General features: G+C 39.0%; 1 protein-coding gene and 1 pseudogene across 2 annotated transcripts in view; both read right to left on the reverse strand.

The window, feature by feature from the left end:
* Positions 1-2,349: 2,349 nt before the first annotated feature.
* On the reverse strand, positions 2,350-3,908 carry LOC143271070 (large ribosomal subunit protein uL16-like; annotated as a pseudogene).
* A 1,158-nt stretch (positions 3,909-5,066) lies between these two features.
* Positions 5,067-25,967, reverse strand: part of Uprt (uracil phosphoribosyltransferase homolog) — a 29,276-nt gene continuing 8,375 nt past the window's right edge. For both annotated transcript variants that reach the window (XM_006991566.4, XM_076562393.1), the window contains 6 exons: positions 22,788-22,830; positions 18,914-18,983; positions 17,825-17,887; positions 14,911-15,072; positions 14,165-14,263; positions 5,067-11,521 (listed from right to left, as the gene is read on the reverse strand). In XM_006991566.4, the coding sequence (XP_006991628.1) occupies positions 11,415-11,521; positions 14,165-14,263; positions 14,911-15,072; positions 17,825-17,887; positions 18,914-18,983; positions 22,788-22,830 (544 nt within the window). In that variant the 3' untranslated portion in view covers positions 5,067-11,414. The remainder of the gene's footprint in view (positions 11,522-14,164; positions 14,264-14,910; positions 15,073-17,824; positions 17,888-18,913; positions 18,984-22,787; positions 22,831-25,967) is intronic.

A 25,967-nucleotide genomic window follows, 5' to 3' on the forward strand; every position in this document is an offset into this window, starting at 1 on the left:
ATAAATCTATACCTTGCCATGTGGCTTGTGGCTTACCAGTATCTTTTCATCTTACTTCTCATGGCGGTGGTGGCTGGCAGCATCTCCTGACTCAGCATTCCACTTCCCAGAATTCTCCTCTCTCCTTATCCCACCTATACTATACTTCCTGCCTGGCTACTGGCCAATCAGCACTTTATTTGTCAATCAATCAGAACAACACATTTACAGCATACAGAAAGACATCCCCAACAATTTTATAATGATACCCAGTGGTGAAATATGGAATTATTTTCCCCGAGACCAGTAACAATAAATGATACTTGATTTCATCACTTTCATTCAACATTGACATGGAGTTCATGTCAGTCACTTTGAGAAAGAAGTCATCCAAATAGGAAACTGAGAGTAATAGGAAATAGGAAAGGAAGGGAAAATGATCCCTGTACATTGATAACATGACTCTGTATATGAAAAAATCCTAATGTATACTAAATTTAGTATACTAAATGTATACTAAAAATTAAAATTAGTAAATGAATTCAGCAAAGTTGCAGAATATATGATCAACACACAAAATACATTTTATACACTAACCATGGACAAACTAAAAAGAAAATTAAGAAAAACCCATTTATAATACCATAAAAGGATTTCGATATTTAGAAATAAATTGAACCAAGGATATAAAAGCTTATAGCCTGCCTGGAAATCACAAAACACTGCTACAAAAAAGGTAACAGAGGCAAATAAATGGAAAGATATTCCATGTTCATAGATTGGAAAATTTAACATTAAGATATCACTATTACCCAAAATGACCTATGGCTTCATTATAATCTCTATCAAAATCCCAATTCCTGATCCTAGTTCTAAAATTCATAACAAGTTACAAGGGACTCTAACTAGTTAAACAATGAAGAAAAGGAACAGCAAAGCAAGAAAAGTAACTTTCTGATACCAAGATATACTACAAAGCCCCAGTAATCAAAATTAGCATAATAATACAAACATAGGGTAATGAAGTATAAAATTCAGAGTTCATAGACAAACCTTTATATTTGTTCTGGGCTATGGGTCAGTGGTAAATAGCTTGCCTAGTATGCACAGGGCACTGTTTTCAACCCTCAATGCTACACACCTAGATATGAGAAAAAAATAATTGAAATGTGCAGTTATAAATATTGTGATAAACTTAATCTGTTTTACTGTCCTTTCCAAGACGTGAATTATTGCTTTGTTCGGTGTTTTCATGCTGTATATACTATCTACTAATTGAGTCCCTTAATAGTTATTTCATGACCAGATTGACTATTTCTGAATCATAGTGCATGGTTTTGATTAACACTTATTTTACTTAATAATAGTCCCCAAGTACTAGAGTAGTGATACTTTCAATTTGGATATGCTAAAGAAAAGTAATAAAGTGCTTCCTTTAAGTGAAAAGGCAAAAGTTCTGGACTTAAGGAAACAAGAACAATGAAGTATTCCGAAGCTGATAAGATCTGTGGTAAGAATGAGTCTCTTCCCATGAAATTGCAAAGAAGGAAAAAGAAATTTGTGTTAGTTTTGCTGTCACACCTCAGACTACAAAAACTATAGGCACAGCATGACAAGTGCTTGGCTAAGATAGAGAAAGGAATTGAATTCGTGGTTTGGTATTATCCCAGTTTTCAAGCATTCACTGCAGGCTTACAATTCATCCCTCAGGGATGCAGAAGGAATGACTGTAATTATATCATTAAACTTTTATGCCACAATTTATAAAGGCTTAATGGGACAAATTAAAATTTCACCCTCTCTTACAAAATTTGGACTCACCAAAAATGTAGCTCTATTGTCTAGTGGCTAAGATATCCCAGTGAATCTCTGTGTAACTCTATACAGGTAAGTGTGGTCTAAAATGAAAGCCCTTGCTAGACTCAGACCACTACTGCTGCCACTGAGAGTCAATAGTCAATGAGTGTGACATTCCTTCCAAGGTGAAAATATTTAGGTTATAATCAACTGTAGGGCTGAGGCTACAGCTCAGTGCTAGATTGCTAGCCTACTACATGGCAAGGCCCTGGGTTCAATCCCCAACAGTCCATTGTGATAAAGAAGGTATGGCAGAATTCATGGCTATGGGAGTATGTTGTAGAGATTCCTCACATCCCAGGAGATCAGAAAAGCAGAAAGCAGCTGCAACCAGGAGCTAGGCTATACATAACCTTGAAAGGCCTGCCCCTAACAACCTATTACCACTAGCTAGACTCTACCTCCTAAAGCTTCCATTGTCCCTCAAAAGACATTGTTCTCCACCTGGGGAACAAGCACTCAAAACACAAGCATGTAAAATCATGTATATATGACAGGAAAGTAGAAGTGGAAATGTCTAACAGGAAGATGGTTGGGATGGGGAGCGGCAGTGAGGGACATGGATGGGGATGTATTCTCAACATATAGTATTTACTTTTATAAAATCTTTAAAAATAAGTTCATTTTTAAAATTGACTTTATAAAGGACATTTCAGATTTGAACAATAACGGCTATGATGGAGCTCTAGAAATAAACCTGTGTTTTTATTCTTAAAAAGCATGTTACAGTATAGGACTATAGCTCGGTAGATCACTAGCCTACCATGTCATGAGGCCCTAGGCTTGGTACCAGGCACCTCCAAAGCCTTTTTTTCCAAGTTACATCTACTACAAAGGTTATCATTTGGGAATGAACTTCCAGGAATTACTCCCTGTCTGGTCATCAAACTATGCAACATACAACAGACAGAATGACAATTGAGTAACTATCAACTTTGATCACCACTTAGAAAGATCATTAGCTATTATGAATACAGTCACTGCCTGTGATGCCAAAGTGTTCTGTGCATAAATACAAATTACGCTTGTTTCTGCAGATTTTAAAACAGAGTTGGGGGATAAAGAGATGGCTCAGTGAATACAAGCATGTATTATTTTTGAAGGGGACCCAAGTTCAGTTCCCAGCACCAACACTGGACAGCTCACATCTGCCTCTCTCCAGCTCCAGAGGATTTGAAGCCTTCTTCTGGGCCCCATGGGCACACACTCATGAGCATATAGCCAAACAAAAAGGCACACATATACATAATTTAAAATATAATAAATCTTTAAAAAGATAGAGACAATGTGTTCATGATGGAATTTCCATGGGAAATGACTACCTTGAGACAGGAAAGGTTAGGTGAGGTCCTTATGGCTTATGCAGAATGAATTCTTTTTGCTTTGACTGGTTGTGAGATTTACTACTGAACATGATCTGTGTAGTATAGGAGATCATGGTGGAAGACCTCAGGAGTGCAGGACCTGCCACATGTCCATGGTACTGCAACTGGGGATATATTTGACCCCATGGCCATCAGGAGTGAGCCGCTTCTCAGCTACTATGTCTTTACATTCATCAGCAGTAAACTTGGTAAAGCCCCACATCTTTGAGATGTGGATCTTCTGGTGGCCAGGGAGCTTGAACTTGGCTCTACACATAGCTTCAATCACATATTTCTTATTCTACGGCTTGGTGCAGATGAACATGATGACCTGGCCAATGTGCCCTGGAGCTGCCCAAAAGGCATACACATATCTACATGGAGCCTGTCTGGCCCAGCACAGGACATCTTGTTGATGCAGATGACATGGGAAGGGTGGAGCTTTACTTGGATATGAAAGCCATCCTTGCCACAACTCTTTACCATGTATTTGTTGGCACAAGTACAAGTGGCCATCCAGGGCTTTGGAGGAGAGTTGCTCATAATTATTTGACACCATGTGGACACAAAGTGGGAATTCAACATTTGCCTTCTTCTGCCCCAAGTCAAAGATGCAGATCTTGGCATCAGGAATGCCCTGGCAGAAGTAAGACTCTAAGTTTTGTTCTTACAATACCGGGAATACCAGGCTGGGTGGCAGTGGCTCATGATGACAAGAGGATCTTGAGTGGTACACCCAAGTGTTGTTTTTTATTAATTAAATTTATTCATTGATTTTACATCCTAACCAAAGTTTCCCCTCCCCCTCTCCTCTCAGCCCCTCCCCCACCTCACCCCCACCCACTCCCCCTCTTCTGTTTCTGTTCAGAAAGGGGCAGGCCTCCCATGGGTATCAACAAAGCATGGCATATCAAGCTGAGGTAGGACTAAGATCCTCCCCTTTTATTAAAGCTGGGCAAGGCAACCCAGCACGAGGACTGGGTTCCCAAAAGCCAGCCAAAGTATTAGGGACAGCCCCTGCTCCCACTGCTAGGAGTCTCAAAAGCAGACCAAGCTGCACAACTGTCACACATATCTAGAGGGCCTAGGTCAGTCCCATGCAGGTTCCCTGGCTGTCGGTCCAGACTCTGTGAGCTTCTGAGAGCCCAGGTTAGTTGTTTTTGTGGGTTCTCTTGTGATGACCTTGACCCCCTGGCTCCTACAATCCTTCCTCCCTCTCTTCAGCAGGATTCTACAGCCCAATTTTTGGCTGTAGATTTCTGCTTCTGTTTCATCAGCTACTGGATGAAGGCTCCCTGATGACAATTGGGGTAGGCACCAATCTAGTGTCTCTGAGGCTGTGGATTATAGGCATGGTTATCCTTTACAGCTAGTATCCACTTATGAGTGAGTACATACCATGTTTGTCCTTCTGAGTCTGTGTTACCTCACTTAGGATGATTTTTTTCTAGTTCCATCCATTTGCCTGCAAATTTCATGATGTCATTGTTTTTAACAGCTGAGTAACACTCCATTGTATAAATGTATTACATTTTCTTTATCTGAGAGTAAGTTATTTCCAAGCATGATAGCATCCACGTAATCTTAGTAGGGAGATCCAATATCTTTGGGTACAAAACATGTTTTCTAATTGTGCTAAGGTAATTACAATGGCAACAACATGCCTGCTGGATTAAACACTGGTCCACAGGACAGATATGAGCTATGTGAGAAATAGGTACCAGTGTAGGCATAAAAACCCAAAGAGCCAGGAAGGCTGGGGGAAGGATTGTTGTGAGTTTGAGGTCAGTCTAGTCTGTAGAGTGATGTAAGGACAGCCTGAGCTCCAGAGTAAGACCTTTTCTCAAAAAAAGACAAACTGAGTCATTATTTTTCATTTATTTAAATTTATTTTAAGTGATCCATAAAAACAAAATTTGTACATATCAATGGGATACCAGATGATATTTCAGTACAAGTACACTTTGTGTAATATTTAAATCATTTATCATTTTCCTTATTATTACTTCTTCATAGTAAAAACAAAATATTTTCTTCTAATTTCTTATGTATAGTACATTAACGATGATCTACAGCCACCCTACTATGTAAGAGCACAGCAGAACTTTCTTATCTAAGTAACTATAACTTGCGACCCTGTTCAACCTTTTCTCATTCAGTCATCAGTCCCGAAATTTTGGTAACAAGCACTCTACTCTCAACCTGCACGAGATCAGTTGTCACCAGATTCCACATAGTAGAAGTCATACAGTGTATGTGTATCTGTGGCTGGCTTGTTTCATTCACTTAACATAATCTCCAGTCTCATTCAATTTAGTCACAAATTCATCCCTTTGCATGGCTGAATAGTATCCCATTGTATAAATGTACTATGCTTTCTTTATACATTCATCACTTGACATACACTTTGGCTGTTTCTATTTCTTAATTATTGAGAATACTGCTTCAATGAACATGGGAATGCAGATGTCTCTTCAGCATATTTTCATTCTCTTTGCTTAAATACTCAGTAGTGTGACTGCTAGAGCAAAGTGAATTTCCTTTTAATGAATGGCATTCACAAGAAAATGGTGAGTTAAGTGGATTAGAAGAGTAGAAGGGTCACTCTTCCAGAAGACAGGAAAAGGAAAGGAAGGAATCAGCCTGGAAAGATAGTAAGGCTTTAGCCACCTGGGCCCGACAGATTCTTTGAATCAAGCTGGACAATGTTAGGACTTACAGCTGGGCAAAGGCTTGTATCCTGAACAAACAGGGTCTTTAGACCAATTTAAAACAGTTGAAGCCTGACCCAGATATGAATCAATAGCCCTTCCTGATAGGCAATGACATATCAACACTTGTGGAATTCCTCTAAACCTTCAAACTTCTAAGTTCTCTGAAGGTCAAAACAACTTACAATAATATGCAGTGCTTGTTCTCACCCCAAGAATGAAGTAAAGGAAGTTGCACCTGATTTCACAGCAGAGAAGTAGAAATAATTCTAAACTACACCCTTAGATTTGCCATAAGAAACCCAACCTGCCCAGAGTGCTAGTGCACACTTTCAATCTCACTACTTTGGAGGCAGAAGCAGGTGGATCTCTGTGAGTTCGAGGCTAGCCTGGTCTGCATAGTGAGCACCAGGCTAGCCAGGGCTATATAGTGAAATGCTATCTCAAAACAAAAAGTAATAATAAGAAAGAAAAAAACAGGCCCTGCCACATAACACATATGGAAAAAGTCTCAGAAAAAGCCGGTGGATTGATAGATGACTACTTTTGTCATTACAATTATGTGCCTCCTCAATCCATATTGAAGTTCTAATCCCCAGTACCTCAGAATGTGACTATATTGGAGCTAGGGCTTTTAAGGAAGTGATTTGGTTAAAACAAGGCCATTAAGTAGGCCCTAATACAATCTGACTGCAGTCATACAAAGAGAAAATCTGAACATACAAAGGAACACCAAGTATGTACATACAGGTGGAAGACCACGGGAAGTCAAGTCAAAGAGAGGCCTCTGCAAAGTACACAAACATATCAACACTTTGATCTTGGACCTGTGGCCTCCAAAACTATGTCTGTTGTTAAAACCATGCAGTCTGGTATTTTGTTACAACAGCTCAAATAAACTAATATACTGACTTGGAACCTGGACATGAACAAATCCAGCTGAACCTTTCCCTAAGAACATGTGGCACATGGTTAGGAGCCAATTATTTGGAGGACGTATAATGGTTATCTTAGTGACCTGTGGAATAAAACAACTATGTTATCTCTTTGTGATATGGTGGGAAGTGGGCATTGCTGGTGAATTCAAGTACGTTAAACAGGTCACAGAAAGCATTGATAGTTATACGGATTGAGCAATTTAAGTTTCAAGATGTGAAATCAATGGAAAATAACATGCCGGGAGGTAGTGGCGCACACCTTTAATCCCAGCACTCGGGAGGCAGAGACAGGTGGATCTCTGTGAGTTCAAGGCCAGCCTGGGCTACCAAGTGAGTTCCAGGAAAGGCGCAAAGCTACACAGAGGAACCCTGTCTCGAAAAACTAAATAAAATAAAAAAATAATAAAATAAAAGTTCAAATAATGGTAGACAAAGGGAAAAATAATCAGATTAATATAAAAATATTGAGGTGTATATAATGGCTTTATAAGATGGATTAACTGCTTCAAGTCTATTTATATTTTACATGAAATCCTCTAAATGTTGGATATATTCATGCTATTATTTCTATAATTTATCTGCTATATTAAATGTAAATGCTCAGAAAAATACAACAGTCTTCCTTTAAGGGAAACTGGGCTGGCCAAGCGTGGTGGTACATGCCTTTAGTCCCAGCACTGTTAAGTTTGAGGACAGCCTTGTCTACACAGTAAATTTCAAGACAGCCAGAGCTACATAATAGAGAGACCCTGTCTCAAAAAGAGAGGGGGGAAGGGACTGGACCAATGTCCCAGAGGGTGGACTTAGTGGAAAGAGTTGACACAAATGTTATCAAGACATAAAATAGAATCATGAATAATACTCAATCCAAAAGAAGGTGAAAATGAGGAAAAAGTAAATCAATAATTACATGACATGAAAATTATCTCAACACTGCAAAAAAAGGCAGACACTGTCAAACTGCACTTTTCACAAAGCAGGACACAGCCCTACAGCTGCTTATAAGAAATTCAGATGAAAACATAAACATGTTCAAAGTAAAGCTAGTCAAAAGAAAGCTGGGATCATTAGTATCATCAGCTAAAACAGATTTCAGCACAAAGAGTATTAAAAGGTACAAAATGGAACATTTCCAAATGGCAAAGGGTCACATTATCAAGAGACTACAACAATTCTAACAGTCTGCACCTAACAAGAGTGCTCCAAATGAACGAAGCAAACCCTTCAGAGAACTGAAAGAAGAGACAAATACAACACTTTAGTCTGAGCTTTCAATATCCTTCCAATAATCAACAGAACAAGTAGACAGAAAAATTAGTGAAGGAGTAGAAAACTTGAACAGCTTTATCAACCAACTGAACCTGACATTCATAGCAAACAATACAGGATCTGCATACATTCCAAGTAAGCATGGAAGATTTACCAAAGGACAATAGTTTATGGACAAGATCCTATGTCAAAAACCCTCATAAATTAAAAGGATTCAAATCATAACAATTATATTCTCTCACCATAATGGAATTAAATTAAGAAATAATATCAAAGAAAAATATGGAAAAATGGCATGAATATTGCAATTAGTTGACTATTCTAAAAGACCCTGGGTTGAAGACAAAAAGAGAAAATATTTTTACATGAATGAAAATGAAAACATATTAAAAAATAGCTAAACTGTTATAGAAGTTTTATATCATTAAATGCTCACATTATAAAAAGGAGAAATGTTGGAAATCAAGACGTTGAATCAGAAACTGGAAGGGTGGGGCCCAGCAATCTGTAGCCCTCTAAGTAATTACGATGCATGTCATACTTTGAGAATCACTGCTATATGTTATTTGCATGTCATTTTTGCTGTAGCCTTTATTCTTCAATAAAGAACCTACACAATTTAGACTGCTCCGAAGTTCATGTCACTAAAGTCAATCTTACTTTCAGTGGTCTGTTAATCTTATGTTGACTTTAGAAAATAGAATCCTGCAAGTGATTAACCCTGCAAGTAAGAATTTGTTTGCTAAAACATTCCAAAATTCAGAGACCAGAGTTCTATCTGCAGGGGTGTAGGGTACAAGTATCAGTGGGGAATATGGCCTTATTGAATAATTCCTACTGTTTATACTGGGCTTCCCATGTGGGAATTAAATGTAGTTAACTTTTAATCATGTTCTTTGCTGGAAAGCAGCAGACATTTGGATCTAAATGGTTAATGATATAAAAAGAATTTGTTTACGATGGGCATGCTGGTTGTAAGCCTTTCATCCCAGAACTCAATGAGGGTGATGAGTTAAGGCCAGAGTTGACTACAGAGAAAGTTCAAAGCCAACCTCGGCTACAGAAGATCATGTTTCAAAACAAAAAAAGAATTTGCTTGAAATTCGGTTTTCTACCTACAGTTGAACGTGAAATTATCTCACTTCAAACAAAATACTGCAGCCCAAAGAAGCACCAACTCCATTCAGCTGCAGCAACTCTCAGGTTGGCAGGCCAAAAAAAATATTTGGGAGATAAAATCTGGCTCAGTTACTTAAGCTACCCTCAAACTCAAAATCCTCCTACCTCAACCTCCTCAATGCCAGGGTTACAGGACTGCACTACCACACCCAAATTAGTGAACATCATCTTTCCGACTGGTTCAATGTAATAATAATGTCAACAGATCTGGTCTGTCAGAATTTGCTGCTCACATCATTCCTGGGGACACTGAACTAACAAATGTAAATAAAACTTTCAGCTGGGCAAGGTGGTGAACACCTTTAATCCCCAGAAGTCAAGAGGCGGGAGGATCTCTGTGAGTTCCAGGCCAGCCTGATCTACATAGGAAATCCCAGGCCAGCCAGCAAGACCCTATCTTTAAAAAACTTCAGTAAGAACTTGAAGGCAACATTCTGCCATGAAAGAATGATGAATTTTAATTTTATTATATGATAGTTTTCAAAACTAAAGTAGGTGGGCATGGTGGTGCACACCTTTAATCCTACTCTGGAGGCAGAGGCAGGCCTCTAAGTTCAAGGCCAGCCTGGTTTACAAGAGCAAGATCCAGGACAGCCAGGGCTACACAGAGAAACCCTGTCTCAAACAAACAACAATAACAAAAGTAAAAGTACGGCGGGTAAAATCCAGTCAATCTACTCAAGGGTGCTTTCCTCCTCTGAGCCTCACGGACCTTTCAGCTTTAGTTCTTCCTAAGAGACTACCTTCTGCTCTTTCTTAGGCTTCCGAACAGAGTCCCACAGCAGCTGGCTGTGGGGCCATGAGAGTGTAATTCATCCAGCCACCACAGTTAGAAGTTTTAATATCAATGTAAAATGGGATCAGGGTTTTCTAAGCACATTTCAAAAGTGCAAAGATTGAGTCTAAGATTGTTTCTCTCCCTTTCAGTAGCTTACATATGAGCACATACAAACTTTATATATCTTTAAAGAACATTAGTTTTTGTCTATTTTAATACAGCTATAGTTGTAAAACATGCAAAATAACTAAGTCCCAAACCAAAGGCAACTAGTAGAAACAACTAAATTTAAAAGAATCCTGTTGATTTACTTATCAGCCACAAAATGCAGCAAAGCGTCCACTCTCCCGCACACTTTAGAAAAACTCCTCAGTTCCTTTGTAGAGGGCTGACTTAGCTCTCTCTTGTCAGCATCAGGCATTCGTGGTTCAGTCTTTGTAGATTCATGTTACAGATCCAGATACTGAAAAGGCCCTGCCGTCTTTATTTTTTTCACTGTATTAAAGCTTTGCAAGCCCCTTCCCTCAGTCCCCAGTTTGGGAAAGGAGCCAGGAGGAACACAAGAGTTTAGCCGAAGAGTTAACCAGACATCCTGGGTCTGAAAAATTTAAGCGAGGACATTAATGGCAACATAAAATTCCAGGATATATTCTTGTTCTCTCTTCTCCAAGGAGCCTGCACATATAATACAAGGAAGGAGAGAGTACGGACGGTCACAACAACCACACACAAGAAACCACCCTAGAGCCAAAAGCACAGTAAAGAAAATGTAAACTAGAGTGTGCCGAAGAACTAACTCTTGTTTGGGTTTCTTTGCAGCTGCAAGCAACCTCCAAACCAAGAGGGACACAAGTTCGACAGTTTCCATGCACTGAGTGAGGGTGTGGTGATTTCCATGAGCAGACGATTAAAATTTCCATCTTTCGAAGCACTGTGGGTGTGCTTCATTGTTGAGTTTGGTACCGCGTGTGAGGAAATGACCAAATCAAACAAATAAACTTCCACTATTTCTTGTTGCTACAGCTACTTCCAATGTTAAAAGGCATTCCTAGCTGGGTGGCGGGCGCGCACGCCTTTAATCCCAGCACCCTGGAGGCAGAGGCAGGTGGTTCTTTGTGAGTTCGAGGCCAGCCTGGGCTACCGAGTGAGCTCCAGGAAAGGCGCAAAGCTACACAGAGAAACCCTGTCTCGAAAAGCCAAAAAAAAAAAAAGAAAAGAAAAAAAAAAGGTATTCCTAATGTATTTTCTCCATTATTTCTCAAACAAATTAGTAAAAACAAATATGAAATCCATTTACAACCACAATATCACACAAAGTATTCCGTCTTCCTTTAACAACTTAGTCTGTTCCAAAGTATTTCTGTCCAAAATGTGTAGGTGCAACAGGATGAACTTCAGTAGTTAAAATTGTGATCTCTGGAAATTCTTGAATGATTGATTTGGCACCTTCAAAAAGTAAAAATAATTGTTATTACTGCAAGATTTTGGTAACACTAGTTAGAATTCAGGAATTTTATAATCATTGTCTCCAGACTCAATACTGACAGAAAACAGGGATGCTGAGTTAGGGATATTTAATCTCTTTATACAATATTTAATCTCTTTATACAATATCTGGTATCTGAAAAGCTTTGCTAGTAGTTCAGACCATACTCCTACCCACTCAATAATTTGGTCTGAAAATCAAATTGTTCAGTTATACCAGCTTTGGCTAGAATCAAGTAATATGGCACTCTCTAAAAGGAAAATCACATGAAATGAAAGTTTTCCAACTGAAACACCCTAAAACAAGTGTGAAGGCGTCTTTGGTCTGTCAGAGAATGCTAGTTGTTTAGAAATAAGGATTCAAGCTTAAGATGAGGGGATTGGGCAGGGAATTTAGACTAGGTGGGACCCCAAACCAAAAAGCCACAGTGAAAGCTGCTACACAATGTGGATTTTTCAGTTTTAATGCCAAACAATGGGACACTGTTCCAATTAACACAACGACAGCTAAAGAGATTATTTTTCTTTTGCCAAAGGTGGATAATTACTGGATTATCTTAATGTTTTCAATGTCACCAGTGCTCCATACAATGGGCAATCAAGCAAATCACCCTTTGTCACCACTAGTATTTGAATTCCAGGTACATTAGGTTACAAAAGAACAAAGTAATCCAATAGGCCACAATTAGACACAACAGCGTGCTGAGAAGAGCCTTTCTAACACACACGCTGTGGCTTCGGAGGTTTGCCTGAAACCTGGCCTAGCCGGAAATGAGAGAACAGCCTAACTAAAGAAGCCATCTATTTCTCTTTCAATTCTGAAACAAATATAATTCACTGTAAAACATTTAGAAAATGTCCAAAAAAAAAACCCGAAAGCTTAAAAATGAAAGTCATTTAGAATTATGCCTGAAAATAACCACTGTGTGTGTGCATTTTGAAACCAAAATTGAAATAGCATTGTATATCTTTCTAGCCACTCACATTGAGGTCAAATTTATTTGGTTTTATGCTAAAGTCTGCTTTGGTAGGTTAGTGTTATAATTTGTATTTGGTCATCTCCAAACTTATTGGTAACATTTCACAATATTTCTTTATATTTGTATTACTTCTTTGAGAAATTCATACAGTATATTTTGATCTTTATTCACACCTCATCCCTACTCCCTACTCACTCAACTTCACGTGTTTTTGTGTTCTCTCTTTTCCTCTCCTCACCCTCAAACGATCAAGCACAGGCTGGGTTACCCAACTCCTTTGGTGTGTCGACCTAGCAGGGGTCAAACCATTCAAAAAACTGACTCTCCCTCCCCCGGCAGCTATTAGAGGCCAGTAGCTTCTCAGGTAGCGGTAGGAATCCATGTCTGCCTTCCCTATCTCCATGCTAGGATTTTATCTGGCCTGAGCCTGCACAGGTCTTATGCATGTTGTCACAGCTTCTATGAGCTCACATGTGGAACAGTCTAGAAAACTCTGTTTCCTTAAAGTCATCCACTACTTCTGGCTCTTAAGATCTTCCACCCCTTCAAAAAGGTCCTGAGACTTTGGAGGAGGGATGAATTTCACAGCATGTAATTGCCTTGTTTGTGCTGCTTTTTCATACTTGCTATCTATAGTTTTATATCACTAAATGTTGTTTAAAAGCAACTTCTGCAAGGTATGTAATATATCCTCTAAACAGATGTTACTTATATACCCATTTTCTTTTCAGTCATCTGTGTAAGTCCATTTGTTGCTGTTGTTGTTTTTGAGACAGTCTTGCTCTATAGTTAGGTTCTTTATGTAGGGCAGGCTGGCCTTGAACTTGCACTGATCCTCTTGTCTCTGCCTCCCAAGTGCTCGAATTACAACAATGTGTCACCATTCCCAAACACCATTTACATGCTTTCAAATTACTTCTTATACTAAATGACTCTATAATGAAGACCCTAGAAACTAAATTCTTATGCCTCTATGATTGTTTTCTTGCCACATATTCCTAATTGTCCTAGATTGTTTGGTAAGAAAGACAGTCTTAATTTAGGTACATCTCTTGCAGGAAATGGGGAATAGATGACTTCCTCACATGCCCTTAAAACAGACATCTATTTCAAAAATGAACATCTGATCTTCATGTCACATCCCAAAGATTACTACCAGAGAACCTGGGTTCGATTCCCATCACCCACATGGCAGGTTACAACCATCTGTAATTCTAGTTCCAGGGGATCAAACACCCTTTTCTGGCCTCTGAGGTACAAAAACATACATGTAGCAAAACAACATACACATAAAATAAAATAATGAAATAAAAAATTTAACATCAGTATGGTGGAAAACAAGCCAGACATGCTAATTAATATATGCCTATGGTTTCAGTTGCTTAGGAAAATGAGACAAAAGGATCGCCTGAGTCAAGATCAGTGTGTGATACCTTGTCTCAAAAAATCATTTAATATTATCACTAAGTTTAGAGATGACAAACACAACTCATAACTACCAAAACTAGATTTAAATTGAATAAGGACATACAACTCTATTTTTCCTTGGAACGAGAGGCTAGAAAGATACACACTATCTCTCATCACTATCTGGAGCTCAACTTACAGCTGCAACTTAACTCACCATGGGGAGTGGAGAAGAGACTGAGTAGGATAATAACACTGGGTTGAACTCCATGTTCTATAAGAACCTTTACAGCTTCAATTACAGTGTTTCCAGTGCCTAAAACAAAAAGGCAACCAAACCCATTAGCAATGTTAACATCTACATTGAAATGGTCTTGAATTAAGGGCAGTAATCTTAACATAAGACTTGACTAGTGAACGCTTCATCTGAAAGTGTTTGTTCTTTGTCAGTGTTATCTTTGATGATGGATACAACATAAACAGGCATCAAATGTACAAGTCCTAAACTCACTTATTGCTTGAGATACCAAATTTAACACCACCACCACCCCTGCTCACTTCCCTGGGAGACCATGATATGAGAAAGTACAGGGATGAGAGCAGAATACTAGAAAAAATTTACCCATAGAAAGGATAAAACCTTGTGAAAATCACTAAGGTAAAGACAGAACATGTTTCAATATATTTTCTGTGTTCTATATATTTTGCCTCATTAGGTCCTTTGCTTCAATGTGTTCATTTCAAAACAGATGTTCTTTGGAGCTAACCAAGTTTGACTAATGTATATTCCCTTATTACACAATAAAAATTTCCCAGTGAACTGCCCAGGGCAACTCCAAATCCAACAGAGAAAAACACATTTAGAAACTGGTTTTGCCTTTTATATAAGGGTGCGTAGGAGGTAGACACTAACTTGAATTTAAACTCTAACAAAAAATTACAAATGCAACTTAAGCCACTCACTGAGAATTGGATACATCAGAAGGACTTTTCTGCGATAAATGTCTGGAGGGAACTTGGCATAATACACTTTGGCCCTTTGTGTCTCCTCATCGCTCTGAATCAGGATCTTCCCAATTCGTATGGATCGACAGCAGTCTCGTAAACCTTGCTCCATTGCCTCACCTTGAAGAAGGAAATGAAAAGGAATCAAGGACAAAAGGGTTGCGGCAGATAGAGTGCAAATCCAAGAACAGGCTGAAGCAGAGTTTTTCACTGCTATTAATACAAAAAGAGCACTATCAAGACAGAAGCATTCTTCTTTCTCTTCTACTGTGCTTATATTTTATTCTTAGTAGGAACTCAATGAAAGCAGATGAAAAGCTTGCCAATGAAACCACGATAAGCTAGACTTATTGTCTGCTTACAAGCTATGGAGCTCTTCTGCTCCCATGATCATGGAAATAAAAGCTTGACTGGATTGTTCCTTGAGCTTCTTCTGCATCAGAGATACTTTTCCTCATTATTTTTAAAGAAGATTTGAAGCCAGCTAAATTTGTCACTTTCATCAGAGAAAAATATGAAAGATTCATGAAAGACTGGGGACTGTAGGCCAAAGGATTTCCTTTTAGATAAAAGTGGCCCGGATTCATCACTTAGTTCAACAATGATTTCACTGACCCACGTTTTCCTGCAAGTAGTGAAACAGTAGTATGTTGTGCTCCCTTCCCCATAGAGCCAACTTGACCCCCACTCCATTGGTTACTAAATACAAGCTACATTTCTTTAATGTGTCTCTGTGTGTAATGTTTGTAGACATGTTCACATGTGAATGGGCACACGTGTATGCATGCATGTGGAAGCTCAAGGTTGACTTCAAGAGTCTTCCTTAATCCCTCTCCATCTTATTTTTTGAGGCAAGATCTCTCAATTGAACCTAGGGCTTCCTGATATGACGAATTTGGCTAACCATCTTGTTCTGGGATCTCCTGCCTGTGCCTTTTGAGTACTAGAATTACAGGCAGGTTGACACACTTAGTTAAACTTCAGTCTTCACACTTGTATGGCAGGTGATTTAACCCCTGAGATATCTCTCCAGCCCCTAAATACAGGACTATTCCTAAGTCTGAATCCCGTTAAAGAAGTATTTTCTAAAAATCAATCATTCTCATGCAGTTTTTAAGATTTTGCATTACTTTAAAATCTACCAGTACTGGTATTTACTTAATAGTTTCTTAAATTAACTTTTCATTTAAATTTAAGAGGAAACTTTAGTGCACTAGTGTAAACATATAACCAGTTTCTTCTAAAAAGAAATACAATAAACAGGTGGCTTTTAAGAATAAAAACAACTATGTCAAAGCTGGGGATGGAGTTTGATGGTAATAGTGTGCGTATAACATGTACAAGATTCTGAATTCAAACCATAGTAACAAAACACAAAAGACAAAAAAAAACCCACAACCTCTCAAGTCTGCCTTTATCTCTCTGAATCATCTGGTAAACAATAGAGGTATGTTGTGGGATATTTTTTCTCACATTCTGACACTCCTGAGACTATACCTTGGATAAGGGGGCAGAGCTAGTGACTAGCTGACCAGAATTGGCCATAGAGAAGCCAGCAATTTCGATAGAGAAGATGCACAGGAAGGAAAGGGTGGAGACTGGAGTTTGAGCTTCCTCTTGGTTCTGGGACTAGGGAAGAGACTTGTCTCTTGCAGTATCTCTGGCCCAAAGCAAGGTCAGCTAATTGCTACACAGCCTCTCTGAGCTAGCATGTCTTCACCTCAGCCTTTGACTCCTGTGTCTTATTGGTAAATGGAATGATAGAGACTTAATTTAAGCCTACATAGCATGGCCAGAACTGCAGGACCACAAGCTCCATCAGGCCAAGGCCTAAGTGGCTGGTGAAGCACTGACTGAGGGGCCATGGGTAGCAGATGATAATTAAAATATCAGTAGATTCATGTGCAGCCACTAAGCCAACAGAAAAACATCAGAGGTGCAAGCTGCGACTCTCAGAGAAGCTGGGACTCTCAGAGCTGAGAAGAAACTATATCCAACTTCAAATGCTGAACAAGACTATCCTGAGAATGCTTTCTCTGCTAAGAGCTATCTTCCTGCAAGAACAGAGCCTAAAGCTCCTTTTGTAATTGAAGTGTTCAATTGTTCACAAACACAACCAGAGCAAGAGAAAAACGAATGTTTCTATGTTTTAAAAATCCATCTGTTTCCAGTGCAAACAAGTGAGGCTTCCAGCTCTTGTGAAAAAAAAAAAAGTTCAGTTTGCTGAAGAGAAATCATTCCTCTGTAACGGGAACACATTCTCATCACAGGCATGCCATTTTGCTGCACCAAAGTTGTTAGTTAAGATGATCAGTTAGACTCAAAGCATCAATACAAAATGTATAAGATCAGCAAGTGGAAATATCTAGAGCTAATGACAGCTAGGTGCTTTTGCCTATGTAGTCACATATTCACAGAATGTAAAATTTAAAATATTAAAGAAGTCCAGCTTTTGGCAGAGTTCCCTGCAACACAGAGAAAAACAGAGGAGGCATTTTCTCCAGCCAGGTATCCAAATGTTCTGCTTCAGAATTTAATTTATGCCACATTCCTTCAGTCTGCAAACCATTCTCCCCAAGACAGGAGCATCCTGTCCTCCCAGCCTGCTATCCTCCCAGCCTCCTTTGGGGCGTTTTAAAAGCTGGCTTGCTCGTGGGAGCAGGCCACTAGGGACGATGCCTGCAATTACAATTAGCCAAACTTAGCAGCACATGGGCCATGACTCCAAGGCACCATGAGGACAGGCAACACAGGTGGTGAGATTTAAGCAAAGGCAGGATGCAATTATGACAAACCAGCCCGCCTCTCTCCTGGAAAACAGCAACCGTTTCCATGCATGCAAAGAAACAAAATCATACACATGCAAACCTACCGCTCCTCATTATGCTGACCCCACAATTTCCTTTCTCAAATTTCACTCCTTCATACTTGTGCCCTGTTGGGAAATAAAATAAAAAAAAATAGATGCTTTATCATTAGAGCAATGTGCATATTGTATAAGGTGATCATGGTTCAAAGCAGATGAGCACAAAGCAACCCTTGCCCAGACACATTGTATAACACCTTGGGTTTCGTGTAAAAGTAATGATTCACAATTTTTCATAGTCATTTCTTAATTCCTCAGAAGAAACCTGTGAGAATAATTGGAAGAGGAGGGTTTCATCAAGTGGGAATTGGACTTATTATAGCACAATATTCACGTACACAGCCTCCAAATTGAATTCAAAGGAGAATTACTGCAGCCCAAGAATACTAGATACCCCATCAGTTCACACCAGGGCCTCACTGAGAGCCACAGCAGAAAGCCTCCTCATTCCATCCCTTAACAAGTAGAAGAAAGAGGCTGAAATAGTTATCAAGCTACTCAAAACTTGGTCTCATTCTGAATGGCGTCAATTATGCTGCAACAACTCAGCCCTCAATTGTTCATAGTCAACCCTTTGAATAGAAGAGTTTTCCATCATTTATAAAAAAAATCAGAATTTCAAATCTCTGAAAGGGGGATTGCAGGCTATTTTTATTAGAACAAAGAACCTCCAAATCTTATCATTTTTAGTTTTCTTTCCCTTTTCCACATCTCATCTTTTTTTCAACCCGGAGTTTCTGTGCCAAACCAGTCTCCAGCATTTGTTAGTACCAGCGGCTTCCCCACAGAGGTGAAGATAAGCTGCCAGCAATTCTTAACTCTGGTCCTGGTGGGCTGCCATCAGAAGCGACACCTGCATGCTGAAGAGTATGTAATAACCTTTAACTTGAATTGACAAGCAAGCCATTAACAAAAAGTCGCCTACATAGATTTCTTTACAAATGTCTCTCTTTTTTTAAGATGTTAAAAAAAATAGCTCTACCTAAACTCATTTTTCACACCGATTTTGCACAAGATGCCTTCCTTCCATTTTCCTCCCTCCACCCTAGTTCAGGATTTTTATGAGGAAAAGCTGAGAGTGCAAGCCGTGATTACCTGTCGGCGTGGTCACCATGCATTCCTTATATGGCAGCTGATTCAGTCCCTCTTCTACAACAAGTCTGATCTACAAAGCCAAAGAAAGAGTAAGTTGAGGGCCTTCAGAGTCTCCTGCTAGCTGCTAGCCTCGGGAGCTGAGGGCTTAGCTCATGGAGGAAGGAAGGGGGCCCCTACCATGTATTAACTCCAGGGACACATGGAAATGCCAGGCTGCTTTTTGCTAAGGACCCAACCTCCACTTGACACGTAACTGTCACCAAAGGGCTCCAATGAGCCTTCTGAGTCAGTCACGAATATGAGAATGGAAAACTTCAAAAGGATTTATAGCAAAGACAACATCCGTAGTAATAAAATTATGGGTTACTGTGGAAAGTACCCACCTAGAATTCTCTACCTTGCCTAGTACCTTTGAAATCTTTGCAATTTAAAAATGAACTTGTATTCACTTTTAACAAAGGTCCACCATAATACAAATAAAACCTAACAGTCCTTATGAGAAAATGAATAAGTAGATGGGCTGAAGCAATTTGCTAAGTCTGAAGGAGGACCCAGTAGAATATCTTGGGACTCCTCAGGCAAAGAAAAGTACTATGAAGGCTAATTAGATAGCAGAGAAGCAGGTAGAAGGATAGAACTCACTCCCAAAAGTTGTACTATGACTTTCACAGGCATCCACAATGGTATGAGCAGGTGTGTGCACACACACACATACATGCACACGCAAGTAAAGAAATAAATATTTTTAAGATGTTAAAACCGAGTTTTATGAGTCTCGTAGCAGTTATGTGGTAGAGGGGAAGAATCACTCAAAATTATTAGAGACAGCCTCTGCCAGCGAGCTCTGAGCAACCCGAGCCCACTGTAACAAAGACAGAGCTGAGCCTGTAGTGCACATTTTCTCCGATCAATATGCCGTTACTGATTGAGAATCAGGAACAGCAGGCAGAAGTACGAAGCTTCATTCTCTGTTATCACAACACATCACCCTGCTGCCATTAAAAGGATCAATCGGAAATGGCCCATCACTTTGTGCCCCTGCAGAATCAGAGAATGGGCCCAGAAACCTTTTGAATAGTGTATGCAAGAGCACACTGACTGCTAGCTACCACCTTCCTGACTATTGTGTTTGCTCAAGAGAAAATTACAGGGGAGAAATTTTTTCTTTCAAAAGTCCCTATCTCTTTCCTCTAGTAACATTCCTCAAACAAGCCTTGTTTCCTGCCCCATCACCTGAAACTCTGGGACAGAAATTATCATGTCTGTAAGAGCCAGAGGTTGGAGAGGACTGCTGTGAAATATTGTTTTCTGGACATGGCTGGGCCGCTGCACACTCACCAGAGGTGTATTTGCTGACACAAGAAAGGCACAAGATCAAGCCAATCAACACTCCACATACATGGAGGAGGAGCTCACAGGCCCCACCCCTAATTGAGGCGCTATTAGCAGTAGATGGCTTCTGAAGGAGGAAGAGTCAGGTATGGCCCCTGAAAGGTCGACCCCACTGCATTGGATGGCCTCACACCCAGGTGCATGTGGGCAGCATAAATTAGACTCTGTCGGCTTTGAAAAGAAAGAGGATATGAAGTTGGCTGGGAGTGAGAGGAGTTGGAGGGGGAGTGAGGAGGGATATGATCAATGTATATTGTACACACATGAAATTTTCAAAGAATAAAAGAAAATATATAAACATAGGTGTGGAGACAGGTGTGTCTAAGTTAGAGGAGAGCATAAAACTAGAAGAATGACTAAAATTCCTTTAAAGGATGGGTTGCAGTTCAGTGGAACCACATGTGTCAAGTACACTCAAGGCACTCAGTTCAACCTTCACCACCACTCTCTCCCAAAAATAATTAAGATGTAAAGAACTGTAGGAAGCAACTCTCGACAAACTCAGGATAACATCAATTGCCCACTATTAGGGATGGGACCCTTGTATTGAGGAGATGGTGGACTGGAAATCATCAACAATAAAAATATAAACAGACCACTTAACCTCAACTCATCATGGTCCTTCAGAGCCAACTCAAAGAATTGAGAAGCCCAAATTACCATACCCTATGTGAAGTATGCCACATATCTCATTTGGCTAGGATATAATACCTGTTGTTTCAGAGAAGCATTTTAGAACACCCATGAACTTGACTCCTACTTTCTATAACGAAAAGAAACATATGCATCTGTCCTTAGGCTTGTAGTCCCAGCTACTTGGGAAGCTGAGGCAGAAGGAATGTTTCAGCCCAGAATTTTGAGATCATTCTGGAAAAAAAGAGAGATTGTCTGAGAGAGAGAGAGAGAGAGAGAGAGAGAGAGAGAGAGAAGAAAGAAGGCATAAGGGAAACAAAAGAGAGATGAAAAAAATTTACCAGAAAACAGAGACTCCTGCACTCTGCTCAGCAGCCATTAAGGTGAAAGTTCCTAATGCCTCAAAACAATTTGGGTTTTTTGTTTGTTTTTTTGCTGAAAACATAAGAGAAGGCTGAAGAGATGACTCAACTGATGGTAAGTACTTGTCTTGTAAACATGAAGACCTAGGTGCAATCTCTAGAAGCCACATAAAAAAGCCAAGTGGTAGCATATGCTTTATAACCTAGTGACAGGAGGATCTCTGGAGGACTTGACAGCCAGTCAGCCTAGGCTAACTGGCAAGCCCCAGATCCCAGTATGAAACTTTATGTGGAAAAAAAATGAGGTAGATGGCTCCTGAGAAGCAACCAAGACTGATCTCTGGCCTCCACACTCAAGGTTGACCTTTGGTTTCTACATGCAAGCACAAATATGCACCTCCACAAATACACACATACATACAAAGAAGAAAACATGAAAAACAATGGCTACTGCCCCAGGAATGTCAACCATATTTCTCTTGCTGCTACCAATAGTTATTACTATCCATGTAAGTTTAAATAGAATTGGGTCTCTCAACCCAGAATATTTGAAGCCAAAAGCAGAAGAGGAGTTGCCTATACTCTTTTAGAATATATGCTCTAGGAAAAATCAAAATTAAAAGTTTCATGCCTGTTTCTCATACTTCTTTTCCTATTTTATTTGATTTGATTATACCTACAAAGTTAATAAGCCACATTTCTTTCTTAAGCTAAATACTAACAACAGTGTTAAGCTTGTAAATTCAACAAGAGCAAGGACCATATCTATATTCCTAACTGTCTTATCTCCTCCCTCCCAAAATAGTCTAGTGCAGAGCCTAATATCTACCCAGTGTTTATTTTCATTAATGAAGAGCATTAGTCTTAGCAACTAATTATCAATTTCATTCCAAGAATGGAGCATACTTAGGTATCAACATAAGAATGAAAATCTGTGGCAAAGCAATTTGGCCTGAGATGTATACTGACAATATAAGGATTAGGTTTGGTCAGGACTTAATAGGATGCCCTTGAAGAAGGAGTATACAGTTCAACTTAGAATTTTATATTGTGAATATATCACAGGGCAGAAGCAAAACAAATACAATTCACATTGTAAACTACAAAAGAAAATACACTAATTTTTGCACATTAGCTGATACACAGGGGTGAATGCTAGGTCTCAGAACATACTTAGTTTTCTTCTAATGTACCTTAATTCATAGCCCTAAGATGAGGCATTTTATGAGTTGCTGAGAACCAGACTGCCAAGATCCATCTAAGAATGACAAGGAGTGGATTCATAGGCATTGCTTTGGAGTAAAAGGGAATGAGGTAGTGCTTTAATGCTCTAATGGAAAGAACACTTCAGAAGCCTAGTACGACAATGGTTACTCAGTGCAATCTCTCTCAACCCCAGAATGCTCCACAATGAAAGAGCCCCCTGGTCTACCAGGATCATATCACTGTGCATAACAATGAAATGAAAATGGAAAGCCTCCACCTACCAAACGATCCGCAGAAAACATGAAGTCCCCTCTACTGGCTGTCCTAAAAAAAACAGTACAAGTTTTAGGATTAGTTTTAGAGCTTCAAGGTCAAATATAAAGTTAATACACATAGTAACACTGATATTAAGACCTATTACATACTAAAAGCTGAAATGTTTATGTGTACAATATATTTTTACTAGGATACAGACATCAAAATGTGATGACTTCACAAGTATTATTGGAAAAGCTCATTTGATTACTTGATATCAATATTTGAGATAGGAATTGAAGATCATGTGATCTCCATTGAGCTGTCAGAAAACAAAGATCCCTTGCAAGACAACAGCAAGGCTATAAGCTCAAACTGAGAAGAAACTTTACAATAAGAAAACTAGCTTTTCCCTGCCCTCTGTTCACCTTGCTTTCTATGCATACAGTGGAGATAAATAATGCATCTACTTTGTCTCTAGTCCTTTGGGGGATTATAAGAGTTAAAATAAGTCTTCTGTTTTTGTCACTGTCTTCAAAAACGTGTAACTTAATTTCTAAGCCCCCTTTCTCAAATCATTTATAACTTGTTCTTTTGCCCTGATTTCCAGTGAAGCCCTTCACTCCTTAGATTTTTCTGTTATTTTCTTCTGGTTAATACCATCTTATCCTGAGGTACTCAAGCAATAGTAATCTAGTCTTGCACATATCCACAAGCTGTTAACCAGCCCCCCCCCCAAAAAAAAAATGTTAGGAGACCGATGCTTTTTCTGTATGTAAAATTCTCTTCCTTCTTTCATGGAAGTTAAGCATTTTGATGGAATGGATTCATTAACAGCTTATGTACTTAAAATTTTCTACCTGCCTATACTAAAATATACTAAAACATTCCTCACCACAGCATCAAAGGGACAAATGCAAGTGCTGATTATCTCGGCAGACCATTCATCACTTTTTTGCATGTACACTCATTTTTTTTCTAACAGGAAAACAATACGATATACCAAATACAAATGACATCATGTTTCTTACAGCAATCAGAGCTCTATCATATTGTAGATATTAACTCCCTAAAAATTAAACAATAGTAAGAATATGGGTTTGTAGTCTTTATATAGACGATTCTCTAGACTCAAAAAATTTCGAACACATGCACGCACGCACGCACGCACGCCTACCTATATACATAGAGATGACATCTAAAACAGGTTCTGTTACATGTACTGCTGTTTTCAAATGGGAACAGTGTCTTTCATTTCTACAACTCATTTTCAAAACACACCTGTCAATGAAATAAGAAGCAGAGAACTATAAGAAAAAAATACTACTCTTGATGCTAGACCCATGCAAATTTGCCTCAGCAGCCAAAATAAACCTTTTCAAGGGGGAAGAAAACTCTTAATTTTTCAGGTTATTTTAGAAACCTAGTGCATTTCTTTAATTTTTATATTTATTTCATGCATGCAAGTGTTTTGCCTGAATGTATAGCTATGCACCATGTACATGCCTGATGCCCATGAAGGCTAGAAGGAGGCATTTGAGTCCCTGGAATGAGAATTATAGGTGGTTATGAACTGCCATGTGGGTGCTGGGAACACAACCAGAGTCTTCTTTCTGTAAGAGCAGCATGTACTCTTAACCGCTGAGCCATCTCCCAAGCCATCAAGACTGAAATTTTCTTTTTTTTTTCTTTTCAGTTTTTCAAGACAGGGTTTCTCTGTGTAGCTGCTGGCTATCCTGGAACTCGCTTTGGAGACCAGGCTGGCCTCGAACTCACAGTGACCCACCTGCCTCTGGCTCCCAAGTGCTGGGATTAAAGGTGTGCGCCACCACTGCCCAGCTGGTCTGAAATTTCTTAAAGAAATGTCCTATAATATATTTTGACAATATGTCTTTCATACATCAAGTTATTACACAAAATAGTTATATCAGGTAAAGCGATCAGAGCTATCACCATTTGTTATTTTAATTTGGAATCAGACATTTTAACACCTTTCATACCCTCTCTCGCCAAAATCAGCTTTAGCTGATAGTCTTTGCGTAATAAGTACTTTATCTACATTCTACAAAAGGTATATACTGAGAATCTAAGAGGAATTGCCTTCTCTTAACAGTTATTTGACCTACAAAAGAAATCATTCACTATTCCAAGTTATTCCATGATGAACAGTAATTACTATCTTGCCTTCTGTTATTTTAGACAGACTTCAACTCATACTATTTACTTTAAATCAATTTAGAAATTAATGGAAAGCTAGAATACAATAAAGTGATTACATTTATTAAAAATCCACAGTGGCCTTCAACATCATGTTGAAATTCTTAACACTGTTGAGAACAGTTTCATAAAAACAGAATTTGCTTATCAGATACAGGTGCCTGTATTCTCTGAGTTTTTCCTTTGGGCCCAATGCTGGTCTGAATCATTTGTTTAAAAATATGTTTTAATGGAAACTAGCCTCCGAGTACTATTCACCCCACACACCTTGTTTCAAAACATAATTATTCATATTATTTCAAAACCACTCAAAAAATCTTGTCCCACAGAAACAAAGCTTTGTAAAATACCAACCATCTTCTAAGAACAGGCTAAAATAATATAATACAAAACTGCCATAAAGCAAAATCACACAGACACACATCCCTAGAATATTTTTTTTTTAATCCAGGGTCCATATTGCCTGGCCGTCCTTGAATTCCCTGGCATCAAACTCACAGAGATCCCCCTGCCTCTGCCTTCAAGTGCTGGCATTAAAGGTGTGCACAACCACTCCCAGATCCTAAAATATTCTAAAGTGTATTTAAGTAACCAAATATCCTATACTTAAATAAGCAAGAATATCCAAGCAATCAGAGTCCAATGCACGGAACTGTAATTAATATTAAACTGAGATCTTTTAAATTATACAAGCTCCAAACATATCCAACAATGAGGATATAACTATATCTAAGAATATTTACTTGTCTAAACAGTTTCCCCTCAAATATATGTGTCACATACTGTAGCAACATGCTGAAAACCAAAGGCAGCCATTTTAAAATGTAGTTTTCACATGGAAACACAATTCATACCAGAAACCAAATATTCATTTCAACATGGAGTATCTAAAAGCGAATTTTCCCCATTTGTTAAGTAAGACTGTCTAGATAATACTTTAAAATCTCCAGGGTGCTAGGTATGGTAGTTTATACCTGTAATTCCAGCAT

The sequence above is a fragment of the Peromyscus maniculatus genome, chromosome X (genome assembly GCF_049852395.1).
Source record: "Peromyscus maniculatus bairdii isolate BWxNUB_F1_BW_parent chromosome X, HU_Pman_BW_mat_3.1, whole genome shotgun sequence".
In the NCBI taxonomy this organism is placed as follows: domain Eukaryota; kingdom Metazoa; phylum Chordata; class Mammalia; order Rodentia; family Cricetidae; genus Peromyscus; species Peromyscus maniculatus.